The 25,496-nt window shown below is 46.0% G+C and overlaps 1 protein-coding gene across 3 annotated transcripts in view; it reads right to left on the bottom strand.

The window, feature by feature from the left end:
• dmd (dystrophin) overlaps positions 1–25,496 on the bottom strand; it is a 1,415,828-nt gene that overhangs the window by 979,511 nt on the left and 410,821 nt on the right. For all 3 annotated transcript variants that reach the window (XM_052015085.1, XM_052015086.1, XM_052015087.1), the window contains exon 6: positions 12,725–12,897. In XM_052015085.1, the coding sequence (XP_051871045.1) occupies positions 12,725–12,897 (173 nt within the window). The remainder of the gene's footprint in view (positions 1–12,724; positions 12,898–25,496) is intronic.

Genomic DNA, 25,496 nt, shown 5'->3' with positions numbered 1-25,496 from the left:
ACATCCCATCTGTTCCCGGTGACTTATCTAACTTGATGCTTTCCAAAAGTTTCAGCACCACCTCTTTCCTAATATCTACATGCTCAAGCTTTTCAGCCCACTGCAAGTCCCCACCACAATCCCTCAGGTCTTTTTCCGTAGTGAACACTGACGTAAAGTATTCATTAAGTACCTCTGCTATTTCTTCTGGATCCATACACACCTCCCCACTGGTGCACTTGATAGGCCCTACCCTTTCGCATCTTATCCTCTTGCTCTTCACATACTTGTAGAACACCTTGGGGTTTTCCTTAATCCTGTCCGCCAAGGCCTTCTCATGTCCCCTTCTGGCTCTCCTAATCTCTTTCTCAAGTTCCTTCCTTTTAGCCTTATACTCTTCCAGATCTCTGACATTACCTAGCACTCTGTACCTTATGTAAGCCTTTCTTTTCCTTTTGACTAGACCTATTATAGCCTTCGTACACCACGGTTCCTGTATCCTCTCGTGATTCCCCTGTCTCATCGGAACACGTCTATGCAGAACTCCACACAAATATCCCCTGAATATTTGCCACATATCTTCCGTACTTTTCCCAGAAAACGTCTGTTCCCAATTCAATCTTCCAATTTCCTGCCTGAGAGCATCATAATTCCCTTCACTCCAAGTAAACGCCTTTCTAATCTGTCTGTTCCTATCTCTCTCCAGTGCTAATGTAAGGGAGATAGAATTACGATCACTATCACCAAAATGTTCACCCACTGAGAGATCTGACACCTGACCAGGTTCATTTCCCAATACCAAATCAAGCACAGCCTCTCCTCTTGTAGGTTTATCTACATACTGTGTCAAGAACTCTTCCTGAACACACCTAACAAACTCCACCCCATCTAAAACTCTCCCTGTCTGGAGATGCCATGTCGATGTTTGGGAAATTAAAATCCCCCATCACAACAACTCTGTTATTCTCACACCTTTCTAGGATCCGTTTCCCTATCTGCTCCTCAATATCCCTGTCACTATTGGGCGGCCTATAAAAAACACCCAGTAAAGTTATCGACCCCTTCCTGTTCCTAACTTCTACCCACAGAGACTCCGTAGACAATCCCTCCACAACGTCCACCTTTTCCACAGCCGTGACACTATCTCTGATCAACAGTGCCACTCCGCCACCTCTTTTGCCTCGTGGTCATTCAGACCCTCAAACTGCTCTGCTGTTAACTAGGTTCAAGTCTGACCTTTTACCTCAGTGCCACTTTCTGCAGAAACTCTGTGCGCTTCAGTCCCCTTAACATCCAAAAATCTATTGCTCTCTCTTGAATATACTTAGCCAATGAACCTCCACATAATTATAAGTAGCAACAATTACTCTCCAGGGGGTTGGCTGGCAAAGGATTTTGGTCTTTTTAGCATAGAATTACTCAGATTCATCACACTATAGTGGAAGATATTTTTTGTCCCCTCAGTCCTGAATGGCTGACCCTTTACTTGCAGGCTGTGACCCCTGATTCTTGACAGGGAAAGAGACGATTCCTCCATCAATTCTACCAAGCACTAAGACTCGTGTAGGTTTTAGCTGGATCACCTCTCATTCTTCTAAACACAAGAGTACAAGCCAAGACAAGTAATCTCTCCTCAAAGAACAAATCCCTGATCTCAGAAATCAATCCTGTGAACTTTGATGATCTCCTATCACAAATATATCCCTTTGGTTGAGGCCAGAGCTGCATACAATATTCCACAGGTGGTTTAACTAAAGCCCAAAGAAAGTTGGAAACTGACATCCCTATTCTTGGACTCAAATACTCTTGCTATTGCAGGGCAACAGACCATGAGCTTTCCAAACTCAATGCTGTGCCTCCATGTTAACTTACAGTGAGTCACAGACATGAATGCTCAAATTCCTCTGAATGCTAACACATTTCAACCTTTCACCATTTTAAAAATACTCTGCCTTTCATTTTTCAACCAAAATGGATAACCTCGTATTTTTCCCCTCATATTACATTTGACGTGTTCTTGCCTGTACAGTTAGCCTGTTCATATTCCTTTGGAGCCTCTCTGCACCCTCCTCACAATCCACACTGCCACCAAGTTAAGCATCATCAGCAACCATGGATAAATTTCGCTTCACCTCTTCATTCAAATCTACGTTAGAAATAGTGGACAACTGGGGCTTCAGCACCAATCCCCATGACATCACGTTGATCACAGGTCACCCCAAAATGACCCATTAATTCTTACTCTCTTTTCTGTGTCCATTTACAAACCTTAGTTCACATTACTATATTAAATCACATTCTCATGTGTTCTAATTTTGTGGAATAATGTCTTGACTGGTACCTGATTATAGGTCTTCTGAAAGTCCAGGAAAACCACAGCTACTAGTTCCCTGTTATCCATTCTACTGCTTACAACCTCAAAAAACTCCAATAGATTTGTCAAACATATTTTCTCTCTTATAAGTCCATCTTGGACTCTGCACAATCCCCAAACTGTTTTCGAAGTGCCATGCTACCATTTACTTAACAACAAATTCAATATTTTTTTCCTCCAACTACTGAAGTCAGGCTAACTGGTCTCAAGCACTCTGTTTTCTCTCTCTATCCTTTTTTAAATACACAAGAAAATAAGATGATAGGAGCTCTCCATAACCCTCAATTCTTCAATCTTGCAACTATTTATCCCCACCTTAAATATATCTCGTGAACAGGTCTCCAACACCCTTGATGGCAGAGAATTCCAGAGATTCACAGCACTCCGAGAACAGTTGTTTACTGCTTACTTTGTAGCTATGTCTCCTTCTTCATGATTCTTAAACCACGGGATTACATTTGCTACTTTACAGTCTGTAGCATTTGTTTTGGATTCTATGGAATTTTTGAAGATAACAACCAGTGCATCCATTATCTCCATGGTCTCCTCTTCAAAACCTTAGGATGCAGATCATCAGATTTGGGGTATTTATTGGCCTTCACTCTCATTAACTTCTCTAATACATTTTTTTGCATGAATGTCAACATCTTTCAGCTCTTCATTCACTGCAGGCCTATTATTCTGTTATTTCTTGAAGGATTTCTGTAACTTTTTCTGTGAAAACAGATAAAATATTTATTGAATTTCTCTGCAACTTATTTGATCTTTAACATAATTTCTCCTGTCTCAAATGATGAGGGACCTATTTTAATATTTGCCTATATATTCCTTTTTACATATCCGTAGAAGCTTTGGCAGACTGTTTTCATTATTCTTACTGGAAGAGTTTTATATTGTACTTTTCCTTTCCTTATCAGTGCTGTGGTTCTTTTTTGAAGCCTGAAATCCTCTGCCTTACTGTTCTTTTCAACAATATTATAAGCCTTTTTGCTTTGATCTAATACCATCTCTCAAAGGAACAGCACAGTGGCACAGCAGTTAGTGCTGCTGCTCCACAGCTCCAGGGATCCTGTTCAATCCTGATTATTTGTTAATGTGTGGAGTTTGCATATTTTTCCTGTCACTACATAGATTTCCTCTGGATGCTCTGGTTTCTTCCCACAAATTATGTACCATTTATTGTGCCTTTGTAATTGGCACGCAGCAGAAGTAGGGGGAAGCTGAAGAGCATTTGAGAGAGAAAAGCTTACAGGGAAATCAGTAGTGGTAATGGGACTCCTAAAAATGATCTGAGAACTAGCAAAGACTCAAAAGAGCAAAAGGCCCTCTTTTTATGACCTGGCATATACAATGAAATAAATAATAATGTTAGCCATGCCTAGATTACTTTTCCATTGGGTTTTCATGCCTTAAAGGGATACAAATTTGCTGTAAACTTCATATCAATTATTTAATTGTTAAGCATTTCTTGTTTACCATAACTTTCAATGCAGTTTCCCAATCGACTTTCTCTCCTCACATCTCAAACCATCTTAGCTTGCTTTGTTTGGACTTAAGATGGGAACTAAATCACTTATAACTTTTAACTGAATTCTATCATATTTAGATCACTATTCCTTAAAGACCTTTTAACTCCGATTAATTAACCCTTTCACACTGCATAACACTAGATCTGATAAAAAAAAACCTCTTCCCTTCCTCATTCCTCAACTTACCCATGTATAAAACCATTTCTAAACCACTCCTTGAAAGTCACCTCCACACTAATACTGCTAAGTTTGGTTTGCCCAGTCTACATTTGGATAAAAGTCTTGCATTATTGTGTCACTCTCCCACATCTGCCTTGAATTTTCCAATTTATAACATGCCTTTCATTACCACTGCTATTGAGGTCCAGTATTTCTTCCCTCTGCCTCTTCTTGATGTTTCATAGCATCCAAGCTGATTCTATTCCTACGTTTTCCTGGCTGTCATCTTTTCTCTCGACTTACTTTATTTCATTCTTTATTTTCAGGTGGCCCTTCCTCCTATTCCATTTTGTCTTGGAGTGATATTGCCAACTCTGGTTGTATTAAATTGCCAACTCTGGTCACTTTGTACCAGGGCTCCATGATGGCCATTTAGATCAGACCAATTTATTTTTATTTGTGCCAGTAATTCATCTGCCTTGTTTTAAATAGTGTGCACATTCAGATAGCCTTCAGTTTGGTCTTCTTGCTGCTTTCCCTGCCTCTGACTCTACTTGGAGGTTAACTCTTATGTTTGTGTGCTCTCCCTCCCTTCCAGATCGACTCTGGTTATTAACACTAATTTAGTTGCACTGCACTAACGCCATATTCCTTCTCTACCCAGTTAACAAGCTACTAGGTTGCTGATGACTGCTTTCGCTCCTTGATGACGTTCTCTAACCTCCTCTCACTCTTCCCTCAACATTTTCTGCCCCTCGCTTTCCCAAACAGCTCTTTGCTGCTCTTTCCACCACGTATCATCTGGCCTGAGAGATGACCAACTGCCTGTAAAAAAAAATTTGTAGAAAACTTTGAAAAGACATCCTAGATTGACTGTCCACAGGATGACCAGGAAACATGCATTGATATGCAGAATGCCTCAGACCTTTGAACTCCACTCCAACACACAACACAGATCTCTCACGCTCTCCCTTCCTGTCTGTCTCTCCGTCCCTATCTCCCCAGATATCACTAAAGCCCTGAGTTTCTAAGCAGCTCCACATTTCCACGTGGCATGGAGTCAACGGGTCAAATGTCCTCTTTCTGTGCCATAAATTCTGATGAATCATTTCTGGACCATTTCTGATTCATCCTCGATCTCATTACAATATCACAATTGGTGCTATTTACTGTCAACAAATATTACAAGTCAGTTATAATTTATAGGCAAATACAAAATACTTGGGGGAATATGCAAGCTAAGGAAAGGTTACTTGAATTATAACAATGCAAATAAATTGAATCCCCAGATTGTGCACAATTATACAAATGATCCTCATTGTTAAATATCCAGCAGCTATGACATGAACTAACTGCTTTGGTTTAAAAAAATGAAATATGATGAACTATGTGATGGTGATGCAAAAAGAAGAACAGTGTGAATTAATATTCATTTGCTTTCCCTGTAAATATTGCCTTCAGAATATTCATTCGTACTTCAAACTATGCTCACGGATTCAGCACATCAGCCTTATGTTTCCCCAAATGGCTTGAAGCCTGCAATGTTGAGCAACTCCAAATTTTCTCATCTGTCCTTTGGAAATTGTTCTTTCCTTTTTCGGAGAATTTAAAACCATCATTAGTATTCCCACTAGGCCACTCTTACTGCCCAAGCAATGCAGTAGTAACATTTAGCCCATTTCTCCTCTCACGCAACTCAGCGATGAGATCTGTACAGAATTCAGGAAGGGGGAAGAAGCAGTATCGTTTCCTCTCTATAATTCAGCATAATGAGGGGAAACTCAGCACCACAGCACTGCACCTGCCTGAAAATGTTACCTTAGTACACAACTGGGACCTAAATGGTCCAGAATTCAACTTGGACCTAAAAGGTCCAGAAATCTCATTACATAATGAGTAAAACTGACTGAACTATTGAGAGAGCTGCTTGTTCAGTAGCAGATTCCTAGTTAGATAAATAAGTCTTGGATCATCTGCATTGGCACTGGTTACCTTTTGGTTAATTAAATGGTTGACAAACTCCATTGCTTAAATTGACCCAGATCATCCACTTAAAAGCCAGCAGATATGCATGGAGAAATCTGACAGGACCACAGTGACTCCTGCAAAATTTCTTAGCTCTTAGGCAAGGATCTACTTGCTGGCTTGCACTAAGTGAAGTAACTGGGAAGAAAAGGTTGCCAACGTAGAACTATTCATTTAGTCAGTCAGAAGAAATGTACTTACAACATAGAACAGCATAGCACAGGAACAGACCCTTCAGCACACAATCTCTGAGCCAACCAACAGGCAACATGCTGAATAGAACATAGAATGGTACAGAATAGGAACAGGCCCTTTGGTCCATCACATCAATACTGACCACAATGCCAAAATAACTAAACCCATCTGCCTGCACATGGTCAATATCACTCCAGTTCCTGCATGTTTATGAGCATGTCCCCAAGCAGCGCATTCCAGGCACCTAACATTCTTTGTTTCAAAAAATCTTGCCTCAATTCTCCTTTAAACTTCACCCCTCTCACCTCAAACCCATACCCTCGAGTATTTGATGTTTCCAACCCAGGAAAAAGACCGACTATCTACCCTCTCATAATTCCATATCCTAATCATAACTCTATGTACTTTTATCATGCTACACTTCAGCCTCCAAAGCTCCAGAGAAAACAACCCAGGTTTGTCCAACCTCTCCTCTTTAATCCAGGCAATATCCTGCTGAACTTCTTCTCTACCCTCTCCAAAGCCTCCACACCATTCCTGCAAATGCAGCAACCAGAAGTACACACAATATTCCAAATGAGGCCCAACCAATCTCCATTGCCCTTCTTAAACAAAGGAACAACACTGGCTATTTGCCAGTCCTCTGGCACCTCACCTGTGGCTAAAGAGGATACAAAGATCTCTGTCAAGGCCCCAACAATCTCCTCCCTTACATCCCACCATACACTAGGATAGATTCCATCAGGAGCTCGGGGCTTATCCACCTTAATGTTCTTCAAGAAACCCAACACCTCCTTCTTGATATCAACGTGCTATGGAATATCAGCACACCCCTCCCCGATCTCATTAATGCCAAGTACTTCTTCACTACCTCACCCATTTACTTTGGCTCCAGGCATAAATACCTTTTGTCCTTGAATGGTCCTACCCGAGCTGTCCTCTTGCTTTTAACATATTGTTACAAACCAGCAACAAAAGAAACACACTGAGTCATGATTCAGTGTTAAAAACTATTTTATTAATCACTACTTATGATAATAAGAAAAATAAAAGTAAAAATGTTAGTATGTTAGAAGTAAAAATGTTAAACCTTGAACATTAACCCCAAAAACTAAACTCTTGGTGTGTGTGTGTGTGGCAAAGTCCCAAACTCCAAGTCCAGGAATGGTTCTTAAAGTTCAGTTCAGCAAGTCATAAGGTGAAACATGAGCAAAGGCTTCAGCAACAACCACCATTGTCTGAAGATAAAACGTAGATGTAGAGAGAACATAGAGAGTAATTACGAAATCCAAATGTTCCACGATGGAACCCAAATGACACCTCAGTGTTTACTCGGTAGTGACTTCCTCACCCCAAAAAGCATCCGACTCGTGGTCGTCCACACAAATACCTGTTTCCCTCTACAGGTTAACAACAAAGTGAACTCCACCGGATTACTTCCTATTTCCATACGCGGATTGTAGTAACAGACACAGTTATTGCTTCTCATCCATCAATACAGAAACTAGCAGGCTGGTGTCTCTCTCTCCTTTATATCTCTCTCTCTCCCTCCTCTGACTGACTTCGACTGACTTCTTCAACAACGTCATTACGTCCTTTATCTTTGGTTGACGTAAGCACGCCCCCCCCCCCCCCCCCCACACACACACACACACACACACACACACAACTAACTCTATCTTAAAGGGACATTCACCGAGTCCGTAACAATATGTAGAAAACGCCTTGGGATTTTTTAAAATCCAATTCACGAAGAACATTTCATGCCCCTTTTTAGCACTCCTGATTTCCTGTTCTTTCCTGCTTCCTTTATATTCCACAAGGGCCCTGTCCAATTTCAGCTTAATTATTTCAAGTATGTGTGCTCTTTTCAATTTTTTTAATTTCAAAAAGTGTTAATAATTTTATTTTTTCATGCCTTGTTCTTTTCATGTTTGTCAATGTCAATGTATTGAATTTTAGCGATAGGTTTGACAGCTTTGAGACAAGGTCTCACTGGATATCCAAGCCATTCTGGGAATGCACTCTGCCGTTTACACCAGGAAGGCCCCTGTGCTGCACTCTGCTACATGGGGACTTGCAAGTTAGCTGGGAGATGCTCTCCCAGAAGACGTATGTGGCCAGGGCCACAATGGAACATGCAACATTGTCCAAAGCCAGGAAGAGTACAGCAGTTGATTGGCCTCATTATCTAAAATACATCGGGTCACAGAGTTATGCAGCATGGAAACAGACAATTAGGCCCAACTCATCCATGCTGACCAAGTTGTTTACTTGAGCTCATCCCATTTGCCTGCATTTGGCCCATATCCCTCTAAACCTTTCTTATCCGTGACTTTTAGACAGGTCGATGGCTTTTACCAGTTCTTCTGGCAGCTTGTTCCATTTATCCACCACTCCCTGTGTGAAAAACTTGCTCCTCAAATTTCTTTTAAATCCTTCCCCTCTTACCTTAAACCTATGTCTGTGGTTTTAGACTCTCCCACTCCAGGAAAAAGATTGTGACCATTCATCTTATCGGTGCCACTGATGATCTCATCAACCTCTTTAAGGTCATCCCTCAGCCTCCTATGCTCCAGGGAAAAAAGTTCCAGCCTACCCAGTCTCTCCTTGAAGCTCAAGCTCTCCAGGCCTGCTAATATTCACATGAATCTTTTCTGCATCCTTTGCAGCTTGATGACATTTTGCCTTTACCCAGGTGACCAGAACTGCACACCATATTCCAAATATGGTCTCCCCAATATCTTGTGCAGCTGTCCAACGAAGGCAACCGTGCAAAATGCCTTCTCCACCTGTGTCTCCACTTTGACGGAAATAGTGAAGGAGGAACTTATAACCCTCAGGTGAACTACAGCAATTTCACACAATGTCGTTCTGCAAGGCTTTATATATCATTTTGGTTTTTTTTCCCCTTAAAAAAGCACACCAATAAAGACATAACAACCTTAAATAATAAGGAAATAACTCATATTCATCAATGCTGTTGGCCACTCAAAAATAATTAATTTGAATATTAAAAGAAACACCAAAGAAATGATACCATTCAGAGGGGATATTATTTATCATCAAATGATACAAGACTGGAACATGTCCACTTCTTGAATGTGCTATCTTTTTTGAATCTGTGCTCCAACTTCTTCCCCCATGTATTTCACAGCATTATTGCCCTCATACTTATAAGCAATTCCTTTCTGAAAATTGTAAACTAATTCTGTTTCAACTGCGTTTTCATGCAAGGCATTCCAGTGAACAACTCACTGTATCAGAAAATTCTTCTGCCATTTGTTTTTAAAAATAATCTTGCATCTTGACCCATCTGCCACAGGAAGATTCTACATTAAATATCATTTCAAAACTATTCATGATAATAATCTTCAATTTTCCCCAAACTTTCTCAGGTCCGAATGTAACCTCAGTTTATCTGGCCTCTTACTAACATACATCTTGAAATTACTCATATTGAACAAATTCTCCTTCAACTCCACTCACTTTCTCCAGATTACGCTGTGGCTGTGGGAACTCACATACGACATGTGTCTTTTCACAGGATATGTGGATATTCTTTGTAGGATATGTCTTCATTTCAGTCCAACTCAGGGCCCATCCCTCAAATCTTTTTTCCAGGACAGCAACAACTTCATTTGTGCTGTGTTCTGCACACACAGCAAACTTGAAGATTCAGTTACTTTTGTTTCCAATTCCTACCCAGCTTTCACCTTCACATGGTCAATCTCTGACCCTTCCCTTCCCGATCTCATGAAATAGGCAAACAACAATCATCAATTGCATGCAGACAAACTCCCACAGCTATCTCAATGGTGCTTATTCCCACTCTACCTCCTGCAAGGACTCCGTTCCATCCCCAATTTCTCCATCTCCCATATATCTGTTCCAATGATGAGATTTTCCACATAGATGCCTCTGAGATGTCTTCGTTCTTCCTGAACTCTGACTTCAGGGTTTGCAATGAGCCCTGACCTAAGTTTGAGGAACAGCACCTTATCTTCCATCTGGGCATGCTGTGGTTTCCGGACTTGGTACCTAAATCTACAACTTCAGGTAAATCCCTTTCTCTACTCGTATCAGAACTTGCTGTTTCTTCTGTGATATTGGTTCAGTTTTTCTCTCTCCATTGAACAGCACAGCCTGCTGAGTCTCACAGTCCCTCAATTTACAATTTCTTATATTTTTCTGTTTATTCTCAGTCTCCAACTGCCCCTAACTTTTGTTCCTTTTCTTTTTCTCTCTGACTTCCCCATAAACCCCTCCTGACCTCTCCAGCTTATTCCAACAACAACTCCAGCCTCACCCAATTAGAGATATTCCCTTTAGCCAATCCATCTCTCTCACCAACTCTGCAACTAAAAACAAACTTGTTTTCTCTCCTTCCCAGTTCTGATGAAGGGTTTTTGACTGAAACATTAACTCTGATTCTCTTTCCACAGATATTAACTGGTCTGCTCAGTATTACAGATTTCCAACAACTGCAGTTTTTTTGTTGACTTTCATTCCCTCCAAACTAGTTGACAGTAAATATACTCTATTTCCTTTGGTGCCTTTACATCCTTCTTACAAGTGTAGTGCCCTCAATTGGTCAGGCTTTTCCAGCTGCGGCATCACTGGTGTTTTATTATGGAAGAGCCCAAGTTCCTCTCCTCAGTAAAGCCAAAGCTTCTCCTGTCTCCAAGCAGTACTCTAAAAGTAATGTATACATTTGTTCCCAACCTGCCTTTAACTGCCAGGACTGCCAAGCATAGGCACAAATAAAAGTTACCAGCAGTCATAAAAGGGTTGTTGGCAGTGCAACGAAGAGCCATGAGGCTGATGGCCAATGTCAGAAAGCAAGTTAAATATCTGAAAGATTGTGGGTTCTTCAGACCAGAAGGAATCATTTGACTCAGGCAGAGCTAATGGGCTTACTTAATCAATCTCACATGCAACACAAACATCCATTACAATTTACTCCCATGTAGATCACCTGGTTAGCATAATCTGTTTGCAACACAGCACGATAACATCTCTATGAGAAGACACTTTGATTATCGTACACCAAATATGTAAAGGCACAAAGATTTCGGTTTACATTTGATAAACATTTCTAAAGTAAATCTCCTGGTCAATCTGTCATCAAGTGATCAATTAAATCAGGATTGTCCATTGAGGACTTGTCTGTTATCATCTCAGCTTCTGGATTTCACATTTAGCATTTTCCAGCCTTGTCATCTAAATATTTCATTAGAATTTGAATTATTCCTTCCTGCTGGAAAAGAGACCATAATGAACATTTTTACTGTGCAGTACCTTTTTGTTTGTATCTCCTTTTAAGTTCAGAAACAATGATGCCACTTACAATAAACAAATTCACTTTCTCAGGGTTAAATGCCGAGCTGTTAATTTTGCATACATTCGAAGGAAGAATTTGCGACATATGAAGATGAATGAACACATAATTGCTGATTAAAATTGTTGCAGGCCAAGGATTGTAATTTATTTTTGAAAGTCTCCAAAGTAATTTTGACAGAAGCTAGTTCACATTAACAAATTCAGAGGCTTTTGTATACAAATCAGAAGCTGAAGTTGTTGCAGAATTCATTAAGGCCAAGATGTTAACCTCCTGCATGGTGCATGTGTGGGGTTAAAATTTGTAAATTCTAGCACTCAGCTACAATTCTCAACACTCCCAGCAGGTGCATTTCACATTATAAAGATTCATGCCATTAACCACACTCTGATTAAATTCAGGACTTGGTCTATTCAATAAAATCATTCGTAGGTATGACAATGCCAATACTCAGATGGGAGGCCTGTTCTAGAGCAAGGAAGCTGCAGCTCTTGGACTTGATATTGAATTTCTCAGCGTAACAATACAAAAAGTTTAAAGATGATCGTGTCAGAAGAGAAAGAAATTGGGAAGAATTATAATAATAATCTACAGGGAGTGTGGGGGGGACTTACCTCCTCATTCGTTTCTTTGTTTTTATCACCTAACATTATCCTTGTCATTTTACTTCTTTAAGTGTTCATGATCGTGTTTTGGCTTCTTGTCCCCACATTTGCCAACTTAATTGCTGTGTTGTGGAGCAGGGTCAGTTGTTATGAAAGATGCTCTTATGAAAGCTAGTCTCATTCAAGGAACATTTCATATTAATGTGGGACACTTTTCCTCCTTCTGGAAGGTGCAAAGTCCCAAGATGGAGTCGTCTGCAAAAGGTTAGTGCTATTTTCAGCAGCCAGTGATAAGAAGCCTGCAAGCTTGCAGAAGCTTTTCTGATCTTATCCTCTTATTGTTGCTGAGCAAACCTCCTTTTCAGATCAGTACCAGTTCTCGAGTTTCTCTATGCGCCAAGAGATAAGCTCACTGTGACAGAAAACTTCCTGGTATTTTTATTGATGTAAGCAAAATACTGAGCCAAACTTTAACTCACAAGAGAGGAACTTGGGAAGATCCCTGCCTCATTCTTACCTGTGACTGTGAATGAGGGCATTCAAGGCTAAACCATCTGACCAGCTGGAGGTGAAATTGACGACGTTAACTGGCTTGTAGTTGCGGATGGACTGACGCACCCAGCTCAGCAGAATCTTCTCACTATTGGTCTGCTGCAAATTGGCCATGATCCCTTTCATAACATCTTTCACCTGAAACAGAAGGCACATGGTTAGTTAGAATGACTATTTAATTTCACTTTCTTCCCCCTGCACAGCATCCAGTGCACAAAACTGGCACCTCCATATCCATCGCATCCACACCCCTCCCATTCTTGCCATCACTGCACGTATCCCCCCCTGTACTCCTCCCACCCACACGTGCTTCGAGTGGCAATTTCATCCACTTTTCCATACAATCTTTCAGCAGCAGTCCATGGCCTGTTCCATCAGCATCTGTTTCATCTTCATGACAAATGCTCTTTGGTGAATGACACAAAACACTCTTCGAGGGGATGCGTAGACTCCCACTGATGAAAAAGCCACGCAAGGTAACTGAGTTTCAAAAGCAGTAAATATTACTCCATTTGGTGGAGAGGTACTTCGCTAACACGGAATCCTAAAATCACAAAGGACAACAAGAGGGCATTCACCTGGTCATGACTGGGTTTGATCTTTGGGGAGGTTATCTGATTAATCTCTTTCTCCCCATTCCCCCAGAACATTCCACACTACCTCCTTTCAAAGGTTTAAGCAATTTTCTTCTGCATGCTTCAACTGAACCTGTTTCTGCTTTCCTTCTGGACAGAGCATTCCAGAGCATCACATCTCACTGTGTAAAGATAAGGTTAGTCATATTACAGATGATTTTTTTGCTTATCATCTTGCATCTCAGTTCTTTTTTTTGCCAAGTCTGTCATTAGGAATAAAGTCTCTGTGTTCTGTTACAGCCACTTATGATTTATCAAATATTCTCTGATCTTTTGTTGAAAAGAGAAAAATTTCAGCTTCTCCTGTCTCTCCACTTAAGCTCCTCATTTCTGGGATGAATCTAATAAATCCCTTTAGCATCATTTCAAAAACACTGACATCATTCCTGGAGTGTGATACCCACAATTGAACTCAATGTATCAGCTAAGATTTAACCAGTGTTTGAAAGGTTTACTGTAATCAATAAATAACAAAATGCAAATTAAGACTTCACATGCAAGTGTTTAAACTGTTTAACATTTTAAGCATTCACTTTCATTAACTTATGTATATTCAATTCCAGGGCTCTCCCTCCAACCAGAGGCCTGAAAATTTAGTTCATAGTCTCCTTTGTTAAATTACAACCATTCATTTTACAAATTTGCATTTAATGTCCTTATAGTTTATTTCATTGAGTTGCATCTCATTGGTAAGTTTTAAATTATGGCCTGAGTCCAGGCTGCGGAAGGGAGAGGGGGGAGGGTGGGGAATCGGGGAGGTAGAGACCAAGGGCAGGAGGTCGGGGTAGAAACAGAGAGAGGGAGGAGGGGGCAGGGGAGAGAGAGAGGCGGGGAGAGCGAGAGAGAGAGAGGCGGGGAGAGCGAGAGAGAGAGAGGCGGGGAGAGCGAGAGAGAGAGAGAGGCGGGGAGAGCGAGAGAGAGAGAGGCGGGGAGAGCGAGAGAGAGAGAGAGGCGGGGAGAGCGAGAGAGAGAGAGAGGCGGGGAGAGCGAGAGAGAGAGAGAGGCGGGGAGAGCGAGAGAGAGAGAGGCGGGGAGAGCGAGAGAGAGAGGCGGGGAGAGGGAGAGAGAGAGGCGGGGAGAGGGAGAGAGAGAGGCGGGGAGAGGGAGAGAGAGAGGCGGGGAGAGGGAGAGAGAGAGGCGGGGAGAGGGAGAGAGAGAGGCGGGGAGAGGGAGAGAGAGAGGCGGGGAGAGGGAGAGAGAGAGGCGGGGAGAGGGAGAGAGAGAGGCGGGGAGAGGGAGAGAGAGGCGGGGAGAGGGAGAGGGAGGCGGGGGGAGAGAGAGAGAGGGAGGCGGGGGAGAGAGAGAGAGAGGGAGGCGGGGGGAGAGAGAGAGAGGGAGGCGGGGGGGAGAGAGAGGGAGGGAGGCGGGGGGAGAGAGAGGGAGGGAGGCGGGGGGAGAGAGAGGGAGGGAGGCGGGGGGAGAGAGAGGGAGGGAGGCGGGGGGAGAGAGAGGGAGGGAGGCGGGGGGAGAGAGAGGGAGGGAGGCGGTGGGAGAGAGAGGGAGGGAGGCGGTGGGAGAGAGAGTGGCGGGGAGAGAGAGAGAGAGGCGGGGAGAGAGAGAGAGAGGCGGGGGGAGAGAGAGAGGCGGGGGGAGAGAGAGAGGCGGGGGGAGAGAGAGAGGCGGGGAGAGAGAGAGAGAGGCGGGGAGAGAGAGAGAGAGAGGCGGGAGAGAGAGAGAGAGAGAGGCGGGGAGAGAGAGAGAGAGAGGCGGGGAGAGAGAGAGAGAGGCGGGGAGAGAGAGAGAGAGAGGCGGGGGGAGAGAGAGAGGCGGGGGAGAGAGAGAGGCGGGGAGAGAGAGAGAGAGGCGGGGAGAGAGAGAGAGAGGCGGGGAGAGAGAGAGAGAGGCGGGGAGAGAGAGAGAGAGGCGGGGAGAGAGAGAGAGAGGCGGGGAGAGAGAGAGAGGCGGGAGAGAGAGAGGCGGGAGAGAGAGAGGCGGGAGAGAGAGAGAGGCGGGAGAGAGAGAGAGGCGGGGAGAGAGAGAGAGAGAGAGGCGGGGAGAGAGGGAGAGAGAGGCGGGGAGAGAGGGAGAGAGAGGGGGGCAGGGAGGGGGGGCAGGGAGAGGGGGGGCAGGGAGAGGGGGGGACAGGGAGAGGGGGGGGCAGGGAGAGGGGGGGGCAGGGAGAGAGGGGGGCAGGGGGAGAGGGGGAGGGGCAGGGGGAGAGCGAGGGGCAGGGGGAGAGCGAGAGGGGCAGGGGGAGAGCGAGAGGGGCAGGGGGAGAGCGAGAGGGGCAGGGGGAGAGCGAGAGGGGCAGGGGGAGAGCGAGAGGGGCAGGGGGAGAGCGAGAGGGGCAGGGGGAGAGCGAGAGGGGCAGGGGGAGAGCGAGAGGGGCAGGGGGAGAGCGAGAGGGGCAGGGGGAGAGCGAGAGGGGCAGGGGGAGAGCGAGAGGGGCAGGGGGAGAGCGAGAGGGGCAGGGGGAGAGCGAGAGGGGCAGGGGGAGAGCGAGAGGGGCAGGGGGAGAGCGAGAGGGGCAGGGGGAGAGCGAGAGGGGCAGGGGGAGAGCGAGAGGGGCAGGGGGAGAGCGAGAGGGGCAGGGGGAGAGCGAGAGGGGCAGGGGGAGAGCGAGAGGGGCAGGGGGAGAGCGAGAGGCAGGGGGAGAGCGAGAGGCAGGGGGAGAGCGAGAGAGAGGCGGGGAGAGAGAGAGGCAGGGGGAGGGAGAGAGAGGCAGGGGGAGAGCGGGAGGGGCAGGGGGAGAGCGGGAGGGGCAGGGGGAGAGCGGGAGGGGCAGGGGGAGAGCGAGAGGGGCAGGGGGAGAGCGAGAGGCAGGGGGAGAGCGAGAGGCAGGGGGAGAGCGAGAGGCAGGGGGAGGGCGGGAGAGGCAGGGGGAGGGCGGGAGAGGCAGGGGGAGGGCGGGAGAGGCAGGGGGAGGGCGGGAGAGGCAGGGGGAGGGCGGGAGAGGCAGGGGGAGGGCGGGAGAGGCAGGGGGAGGGCGGGAGAGGCAGGGGGAGGGCGGGAGAGGCAGGGGGAGGGCGGGAGAGGCAGGGGGAGGGCGGGAGAGGCAGGGGGAGGGCGGGAGAGGCAGGGGGAGGGCGGGAGAGGCAGGGGGAGGGCGGGAGAGGCAGGGGGAGGGCGGGAGAGGCAGGGGGAGGGCGGGAGAGGCAGGGGGAGGGCGGGAGAGGCAGGGGGAGGGCGGGAGAGGCAGGGGGAGGGCGGGAGAGGCAGGGGGAGGGCGGGAGAGGCAGGGGGAGGGCGGGAGAGGCAGGGGGAGGGCGGGAGAGGCAGGGGGAGGGCGGGAGAGGCAGGGGGAGGGCGGGAGAGGCAGGGGGAGGGCGGGAGAGGCAGGGGGAGGGCGGGAGAGGCAGGGGGAGGGCGGGAGAGGCAGGGGGAGGGCGGGAGAGGCAGGGGGAGGGCGGGAGAGGCAGGGGGAGGGCGGGAGAGGCAGGGGGAGGGCGGGAGAGGCAGGGGGAGGGCGGGAGAGGCAGGGGGAGGGCGGGAGAGGCAGGGGGAGGGCGGGAGAGGCAGGGGGAGGGCGGGAGAGGCAGGGGGAGGGCGGGAGAGGCAGGGGGAGGGCGGGAGAGGCAGGGGGAGGGCGAGAGAGGCAGGGGGAGGGCGGGAGAGGCAGGGGGAGGGCGGGAGAGGCAGGGGGAGGGCGGGAGAGGCAGGGGGAGGGCGGGAGAGGCAGGGGGAGGGCGGGAGAGGCAGGGGGAGGGCGGGAGAGGCAGGGGGAGGGCGGGAGAGGCAGGGGGAGGGCGGGAGAGGCAGGGGGAGGGCGGGAGAGGCAGGGGGAGGGCGGGAGAGGCAGGGGGAGGGCGGGAGAGGCAGGGGGAGGGCGGGAGAGGCAGGGGGAGGGCGGGAGAGGCAGGGGGAGGGCGGGAGAGGCAGGGGGAGGGCGGGAGAGGCAGGGGGAGGGCGGGAGAGGCAGGGGGAGGGCGGGAGAGGCAGGGGGAGGGCGGGAGAGGCAGGGGGAGGGCGGGAGAGGCAGGGGGAGGGCGGGAGAGGCAGGGGGAGGGCGGGAGAGGCAGGGGGAGGGCGGGAGAGGCAGGGGGAGGGCGGGAGAGGCAGGGGGAGGGCGGGAGAGGCAGGGGGAGGGCGGGAGAGGCAGGGGGAGGGCGAGAGAGGCAGGGGGAGGGCGAGAGAGGCAGGGGGAGGGCGAGAGAGGCAGGGGGAGGGCGAGAGAGGCAGGGGGAGGGCGAGAGAGGCAGGGGGAGGGCGAGAGAGGCAGGGGGAGGGCGAGAGAGGCAGGGGGAGGGCGAGAGAGGCAGGGGGAGGGCGAGAGAGGCAGGGGGAGGGCGAGAGAGGCAGGGGGAGGGCGAGAGAGGCAGGGGGAGGGCGAGAGAGGCAGGGGGAGGGCGAGAGAGGCAGGGGGAGGGCGAGAGAGGCAGGGGGAGGGCGAGAGAGGCAGGGGGAGGGCGAGAGAGGCAGGGGGGAGAGAGAGGGGCAGGGGGGAGAGAGAGGGGCAGGGGGAGAGCGGGAGGGGCAGGGGGAGAGCGGGAGGGGCAGGGGGAGAGCGGGAGGGGCAGGGGGAGAGCGAGAGAGGCAGGGGGAGAGCGAGAGAGGCAGGGGGAGAGCGAGAGAGGCAGGGGGAGAGCGAGAGAGGCAGGGGGAGAGCGAGGCAGGGGAGAGAGAGAGGCAGGGGAGAGAGAGGCAGGGGAGAGAGAGGCAGGGGAGAGAGAGGCAGGGGGAGAGAGAGAGAGGCAGGGGGAGAAAGAGAGAGAGGCAGGGGGAGAAAGAGAGAGAGGCGGGGGAGAGAGAGAGGCAGGGGGGGGGAGAGAGAGAGAGAGAGAGAGAGAGAGAGAGAGAGAGTTGGGCAGGGCAAGAGAGAGTTGGGCAGGGCAAGAGAGAGTTGGGCAGGGCAAGAGAGAGATAGACTGTTCCTTTCCTATTTTGTGCTTATTAGAGTTTTGTGCTCCCTTTTGTCCTGGCTGCAGACCTTGTGTGATACATTGCTTTGTTATATTCCATGTCGACAACATGTACCACCCTGCCCTCTTCAATCCTCTTGCTCACCTCTACAAAACTAACTCAATCAAATTTATGAGATAATTTCTCATACACAAAGTCATGCTGACCATCTCTAAACAGTCCTTACCTTTCCAAATGCAAACAACTTATTAAGTGAAGTCTCATTTTATCAAAATCTTGCATTCATCTGTGTGATCATTTCATTTTAGTTTGAAATGTTAAGTTCCCAATCTTCCTTCCCCTTGAATCAGATCTCCGTTATTGTCACTACATCAGAGACAATTCATTCCTCCAGCTCTACCATCTTTTTAAACCAAGCTCTGTGCATTTATGCACTTACAGTCCTTCTCTCTCTCAGAATGCCCTGTATATTTGCCCTCATGTCTGATTCACCGTATTCTTAAACTTTCATTGATGTTGATGTTATTTGCCTTTCTCAGTCCTTTGTGTACCTTGGTTATTCTCCCCAAGGTCTTTTGGCGGTGCCTATTCCCCACCAAATTAATTTAAACCCAATCCCAGGTCATTTTTCTGTGAGGACTATAGTTCTAGCACTATTGAGATTCAGCTGAGATTGACTCTTAACTGCCCTCTAAAATGGCCAAGTGAACCACTCAAAATTAATTCTATCAAAGGGCTTTAATACTGCCTTGCAAGCAAGGACCACATCCTAACAGAAAAACAGTTCTTTGTTGCAGTAATCATGCAGCCAGTGCTCCACTGTTGCCCCAGCTGGTTAACCTATTTGGCTCTTAATATTCTGTAAAATGGAAACACAACCAACAAAGTCACTTTAATACCATCATCAGGATTGCTTTTGGTATGGAGTCCCAGGGGAAAGAAAGATTACGACACTTAAAATGAAAATGAAAACAAAGCCAACTGTCTATTGTCTTGCTGCCCATCAACTGACAAAAGATGTGGGAAATGATTTAGGACATCAAGTCACCATTTCCATTTCACCCAGCCCACTGAATTATCTATTAGATATTTTCTGATTCAAATGCTGCAAAGCTCAATATCTTTCAGGACAAGCTGTGGTGGAGACAAATATAAATCATCACTTCAACTTGAAAAATGAAAGCAGTACAGCTATTTTCCTCAATTACATGGGAGCTAATGATTTGATCTCTCTTTTGAAATAATGGAAAAGTTAAATGCCAATTCAACATGATTATATTTCTAAATACAATAGAAATCAATAATTAAGATCTTTATTTGCTGCATGATTTTGTCATTCATTTTCTATATTTGAAAATCATCACCCTTCCTGGTGAGGACACGATGACAGGAGCAAAATAAAAGTGCCAATAAATTAATTCACGTTTGTTTAAAAGGAATATTGTTTTAAATGCAAAAACAATATTGTTATCTCCTCTCCAACAGAGACCGACAGTGTGCTGGCACAAACTCCATTGGTACTCACAGCATTCAATGGGAACACAGGAATGACCCTTCAGGCTTGTCTCCTATTCCATCAGATGAGGGGTGACATGAAATTCAGCTCCATTTATTCTCCTTTTCTCCAAAGCCCAAACCAGTCTTGAAAGTGTCAAGTGACCCAATTTCCTCAAACCTTTTGGGGGAAAGTGCTTCAAATTCCCACCACCATTTCTGAGAGGAAGTGCTTGTCTGATTTCACTCCCAGATGATCTGGCAGCAGTTTTATTGTCGTTCCCCCTTTCCAGCGGAGGAAATTGATTTTTGGTGCATGCCCTGCCACATGCCTTTATCAATTTCAATACCTAAATTCAAACACTATTCAACATTCCAACTTCAAGACAATACAAACCAAGTTTGTTGAACTTCTCCTTATAATTTAACCATTTGAACCCAGTGCCACTCTGCTTTGTCTTGCTCACAGGCCAATATTACATTTCCTGTGACATGAAGTCCCAGATTTAACACAAGCCTTCCCAAGGCATCTAACAAAGGATCTGTGCAAATGAAGCATCATTTCCTCACTCTTCCACATTCCAACCACCAACAGATGATGGCAAACAAACATTCCATTTGCTTTTCTGGTCCTTTTATACACTGCTACATCATGTTTTATCAGGACAGGTTTAACTGATTAGTTTCACATTCCCTTGAATTTCTAAGGTTACATTTGTGCAATTTGCATGCATGAACACTCAGAATCTTTTGTTTCTCTGGAGTTTGCAGTCTCCAACTGTTTAGATAAAACTCAAATGTGTTGTTCTTGCAAGCAAAGTGAGTGAATTGGTCCTTTTCCACAATTACTTTTACCTGCCACAGTTTCACCCAACTATCCCTTTGCAAATTCCTATCAATATTATTTGAGTATTTGCACTTCCTGTGCAAGTCTGATTCTGTATTTTACAGAAGGCATTATTTAAAAATGTGGATGCTCTTCAGCATCTCATCTGTATGCTGACCAACATTCTTAGCGCAGTGTAAAAGAGACAAAACCTTAGTTTGCGCATAAATCAATGATTCTGCAGGGATGAGCCCAACAGGGTTACTTGTATCTTTTCAAAAACAAGATGATAGAGACCAATTGCTCTGACGCCTCACTGGATGTCTGTAGTAGTAATGAAGCTGAATTAGCTGTGAAATTCCAAGCAAACTAAACATCTTACCCCAAGTTACCAAAATTTCAACAGAACCTCCCCCCCCCCCCCATTATTGTTTGCACTGTGACATATGGGTGCGCAATCAAAAGATTTAAGTGATCAGTGTGATAGTCAGCTGAACAGTTAAATATGATACCCACAACAAGGGCAATGTACTTTTGGGAAATGTCTCCTCTCATCAGCTAGCCTAGGTTGCAAAACCACATGAGCCAAGCAGCCAGTTACTTGTTGAACTCTCACACAGCATTGCAGCAGAGGCAGAGGCAGTCTGTGATGCAATCTTTGGACCTTTTGTCTCTTTTACACTGCACTGAGGGTGTCGGTCAACCTCCAAGGAACGTGCTGGTCTCAATCATGCAATAGATATGCTTAAGCTGGGCAGCATAGTTCCAGTGACCCAGGTTTAATTCTGCTCTCTGGTGCTGTTTGTGTGGAGTTTACATATTCTCCCAGTAGAAATGGATTCCAGTAGAAATCAGCACAACCGAATGGCTGTCCAGAGCTGTACTGCTCTATGTTGCATGTTTCAATAGATGAGTTGACAGCGCAGATAGCAACATGTGAGTATGATCTAATAGCTATTACAGGGCATGGTTGCAGGGTGACCAGGTCCAGGTGCACATCATTCTAGTTTGTACCATGTTCCAAAAGAACAGGCCGAAAGGGAAGGAAGGAAGTGTAGCTTTATTAATCAAGGAAGGTTTCAGAGCCGTGTTGAGTCATGATTTAGGGGCTACTTTTAAATCTGATTATCAGTAATGATTGACAAGGGATCTTGTGGTTAAAGATCCCAAAGGAGGTAGCCACCACAATATGATAGAATTCCAGATGCAGCTTGAGGGTGAACACCACAGGACCATAACTTCTGTCTTAAATTTAAATGAAAGCAATAAAAATGGTATGAAGGTGGAGATGTGGGAAAGAGACTGAGCGAAGTCAGAAGATGAACAGCAGCAGATATCTTAACATCACATTCAGGAGGAATTTATCCCAATTAGTGTCATAGAATTATACAACACAGAAACAAGATCTTTGGCCTAACTCATCCATGCCAACCAAGTTGCCGAACTGAGCTAATCACATTTGTCTGTGTTTGGCCCATATCCCTCGAAGCCTTTCCTATCCATGTACCTGTCTTTTGGAAAGAGGGATTCCACGAGAAAGAGGTACAAACTGCAGTTAACAAAGGTCAAGGATCATGTTAAATTGAAAAGTAGGGCATGCATAGAGACGAGGGCTGGTAATAGGCCAGAGGACTGTGAAGATTTTAGACCAAAATCTCATGAGAAAGGTCAGAATAATTTTGAGAATAAAAAACCTGTGCGTAATTGCAAAACAAATAGAATGCAAATAGGAAGGTAGTGACCGAGGTAGGTGTGGGATCTCTGGAGAATGACACTCGTGAATTAATAACAGGGGGAAAGAAAGAAATGGCCGCCATGTTAAATCAATTTTTTGCATCAGTCTTCACCATGGAGGGCACTGAAAATATCCCTAAGATCACAGATGGGCCAATTTCAGTGAACAGAGAGGAATTAGTAGAAATCCCAATCACAAGGCAAAAGTATTCCATAAACTTACGGGAACAAAGACAGACAAATCATTGGGACCCAATGGCTTGAACCCTGGGAAGTGGCTGCAGAGATAGTGGACCCATTGGTTGAAAATTTTCAGAATTTGCTAAATTCAGGGAGGGTACCTGAACTATGGATGCGATGGGAGGTGAGGGTATCATTGCAATCACTATCACTATAGAGGTAGTGCTGAGCAAACTAGTGGGCCCAAAGGTAGACAAGTCCCCTGGTCCTGATGGAATGCACCCCAGGGTACGGAAAGAAATGGTGCAAGTTATAGTACAGGCATGTATGAAAATTTACTAAAATTCTCTGGACTCAGGGCAAGTTCCAGTGTTGGAAGACAGTGATTGTCACGTCACAGTTTAAAAAAGGATGTAAGCAAAAGACAGGTAACTATCAGCCAGTTTGTTTAACGTCTGTAGTCGGGAAAATGCTTAAAGCTATCATTAAGGAAGAAAAGGCAAGACATCTGGATAGGAGTGGTTCTATCAGGCAGACACAGCATGGATTCAAGAAGGGTGGGTCCTGTTTGACAAACTGACTGGAGTTCTTTGAGGATATAATGAGCGCAATGGATAGAGGGGAACAGGTAGATGTTGTATGCTTGGATTTCTAGAAGGCATTCGATACGATGCCACGTAAAAGACATCCATGAGATAAGGATACATGGAGTTGGAGATAATGTATTGGCATGGATAGAGGATTGGTTAACCAATAGGAGGCAGGGAGTTGAGATAAATGGGTATTTTTCTGGTTGGCAATCAGTGGTGAGCGGAGTGCTGCAGGGGTCGGTGCTGGGCCCGCAACTGTTCATGATATACATTAACCATTTGGAAGAGGGGACTGAGTGTAGTGTATCTAAGTTTGCTGATGACAATAAATTGAGTGGAAAAGCAAATTGTGCAGAGGATGTGGAGAGCCTACAGAGAGATATAGATAGGTTAATTGAGTGGGCAAGGGTCTGGCAGGTGGAGTACAATGTTGATAAATGCAAAGTCATCCACTTTGGAAGGGAAAATAGAAGATCAGATTATTATTTAAATGGTGAAAGATTGCAGCATGCTGTTGTGCAGAGGGACTTGGGAGTGCTTGTGTATGAATTGCAAAAGGTTGGTTTGCAGGTGCAACAGGTCATCAAGAAGGCAAATGGAATCTTGGTCTTCATTGCTAGAGGGAATGAATTTCAGGGATGTTATGCTACAACTGTACAGGGTACTGGTGAGGCTGCACCTGGAGTACAGCGTGCAGTTCTGGTCTCCTTACTTGAGGAAAGATGTAGTGGCTTTGGAGGCGGTGCAGAGGAGGTTCACCAGGTTGATTCCGGAGATGAGGGGGTTAGCCTTTGAGGAGAGATCGAGTCCCCTGGGGCTATACTCGCTGGAATTCAGAAGAATGAGAGGGGATCTTGTGGAAACATATGAAATTATGAAAGGGATAGACAAGATAGAGGCAGGAAAGTTGTTTCCACTGGTAGGCGAGACTAGAACTAGGGGACATAGCCTCAAGATTTGGGGGAGTAGATTTAGGACGGAGATGAGGAGAAACCGCTTTTCCCAGAGAGTAGTGAATCTGTGGAATTCTCTGCCCAAGGAAGCAGTGGAGGCTACCTCATTAAATATATTTAATACACAATTAGATAGATTTTTGCATAGTAGGGTAATTAAGGGATATGGGGAAAAGGCAGGTAGGCGGACCTGAGTCCGCGGTAGATCAGCCATGAGCTTATTGAATTGCGGAGCAGGCTTGACGGGCCAGATGGCCTACTCCTGCTCCGATTTCTTACATTCTAAAATACCAGAAAATTGGAAAATAGTCAGTACGACTCCCTGATTCAAGAAAAGCAGGGAACTACGGGCGAGTTAGCTTAATATGTATTGTTGGCAAGAAACTACCATCAATAATCAAAGAGAAAATAACTAATCATTTTGGAAAGCTGAATATAATCAAACCCAGTCAACATGGCTTTATGAAAGGTAAACTATGTTTGACAAATTTGCTGAAATTCTTTCAAGATGTGACAGGGAGAGTTGATGGAGGGGAACCTGCTGATGTAGTGTGTATACATTTCCAAAAGGCATTTGACAAAGTGCCAAATCAGAGATTGGTACACATGTTAAAAGCCCAAGGTACTGAAGGAGCCAAGTTAGCATGGAGTTAAAACTGGCCATAGAAAACAGAGTTAGAATAAAGAGGTCCTTTTCAGACTAGAGGGATGTAACTAGTGGAGTACCCCAGGGATCGGTTCTTGCCCCTCAAATTGTTTACTATTTACATCAAAGACCTGCAGGAGGGAATAAAATGTCGGTGTCCAAGTTTGCCAATGCTATGAAAATTGGTAGAAGGCCACGCTGTGATGAGGATATTGTGGATACAGGTAGATTTAGCGACTGGACAAAAACCTGGCAAATGGAGTTTAATGTGGGGAAGTTTGAGATCATGTACTGTGGTAAAGGAATCTAAAGGCAGGTAATCTAATTGGAGAGAGACTGCAAATGAGTGAAGTTCAGAGGGATCAAAGTGCTCTAATGCATAAATCACAAGAAGTTTGCAGGCAGGTTAGTATAGCAGACAGTGATTAAGAAGCCAATTGGCATTTCAGTCTTTATTGCAAAGGGGTTGGAATTTAAGCATTGGGAGATATTGCTGCAGTTGCACAGTGTGTTGGTGAGGCTGCACCTGAAATACCGCATAAAGTTTTGGTCCCGTTACCTAATCATAGCAATGAAAGCAGTCCAAAGGAGATTCACTAGGCAAATTCCTGGGATCAGAGAGTTTGTCCCATCAAGAGAAACTCGGCAGTATGGGTTGGTCTTCCTTGAAGTCCAGAAGAATGACAGGTAGTCTCATTCAAACATACAAAATCCAAAGGAGCTTGATGGGGTAGATCCTGATATGTTGCCATCAGTGGGAGAGTCACAAACCAGGGGACATAGTTGCAAACTAATAATGCAGTCAATTAAAATGAGGTGCATAGAAACTTCTTCTCTCACAGGGTAGCGAATCTCCGGAATTCTCTGGCCCAGAGGGTG

The sequence above is a fragment of the Pristis pectinata genome, chromosome 4, assembly GCF_009764475.1.
Source record: "Pristis pectinata isolate sPriPec2 chromosome 4, sPriPec2.1.pri, whole genome shotgun sequence".
NCBI lineage: Eukaryota > Metazoa > Chordata > Chondrichthyes > Rhinopristiformes > Pristidae > Pristis > Pristis pectinata.
Note: the sequence above shows the minus strand (reverse complement) of the source record. Positions and strands in the feature narration are given on the sequence as shown.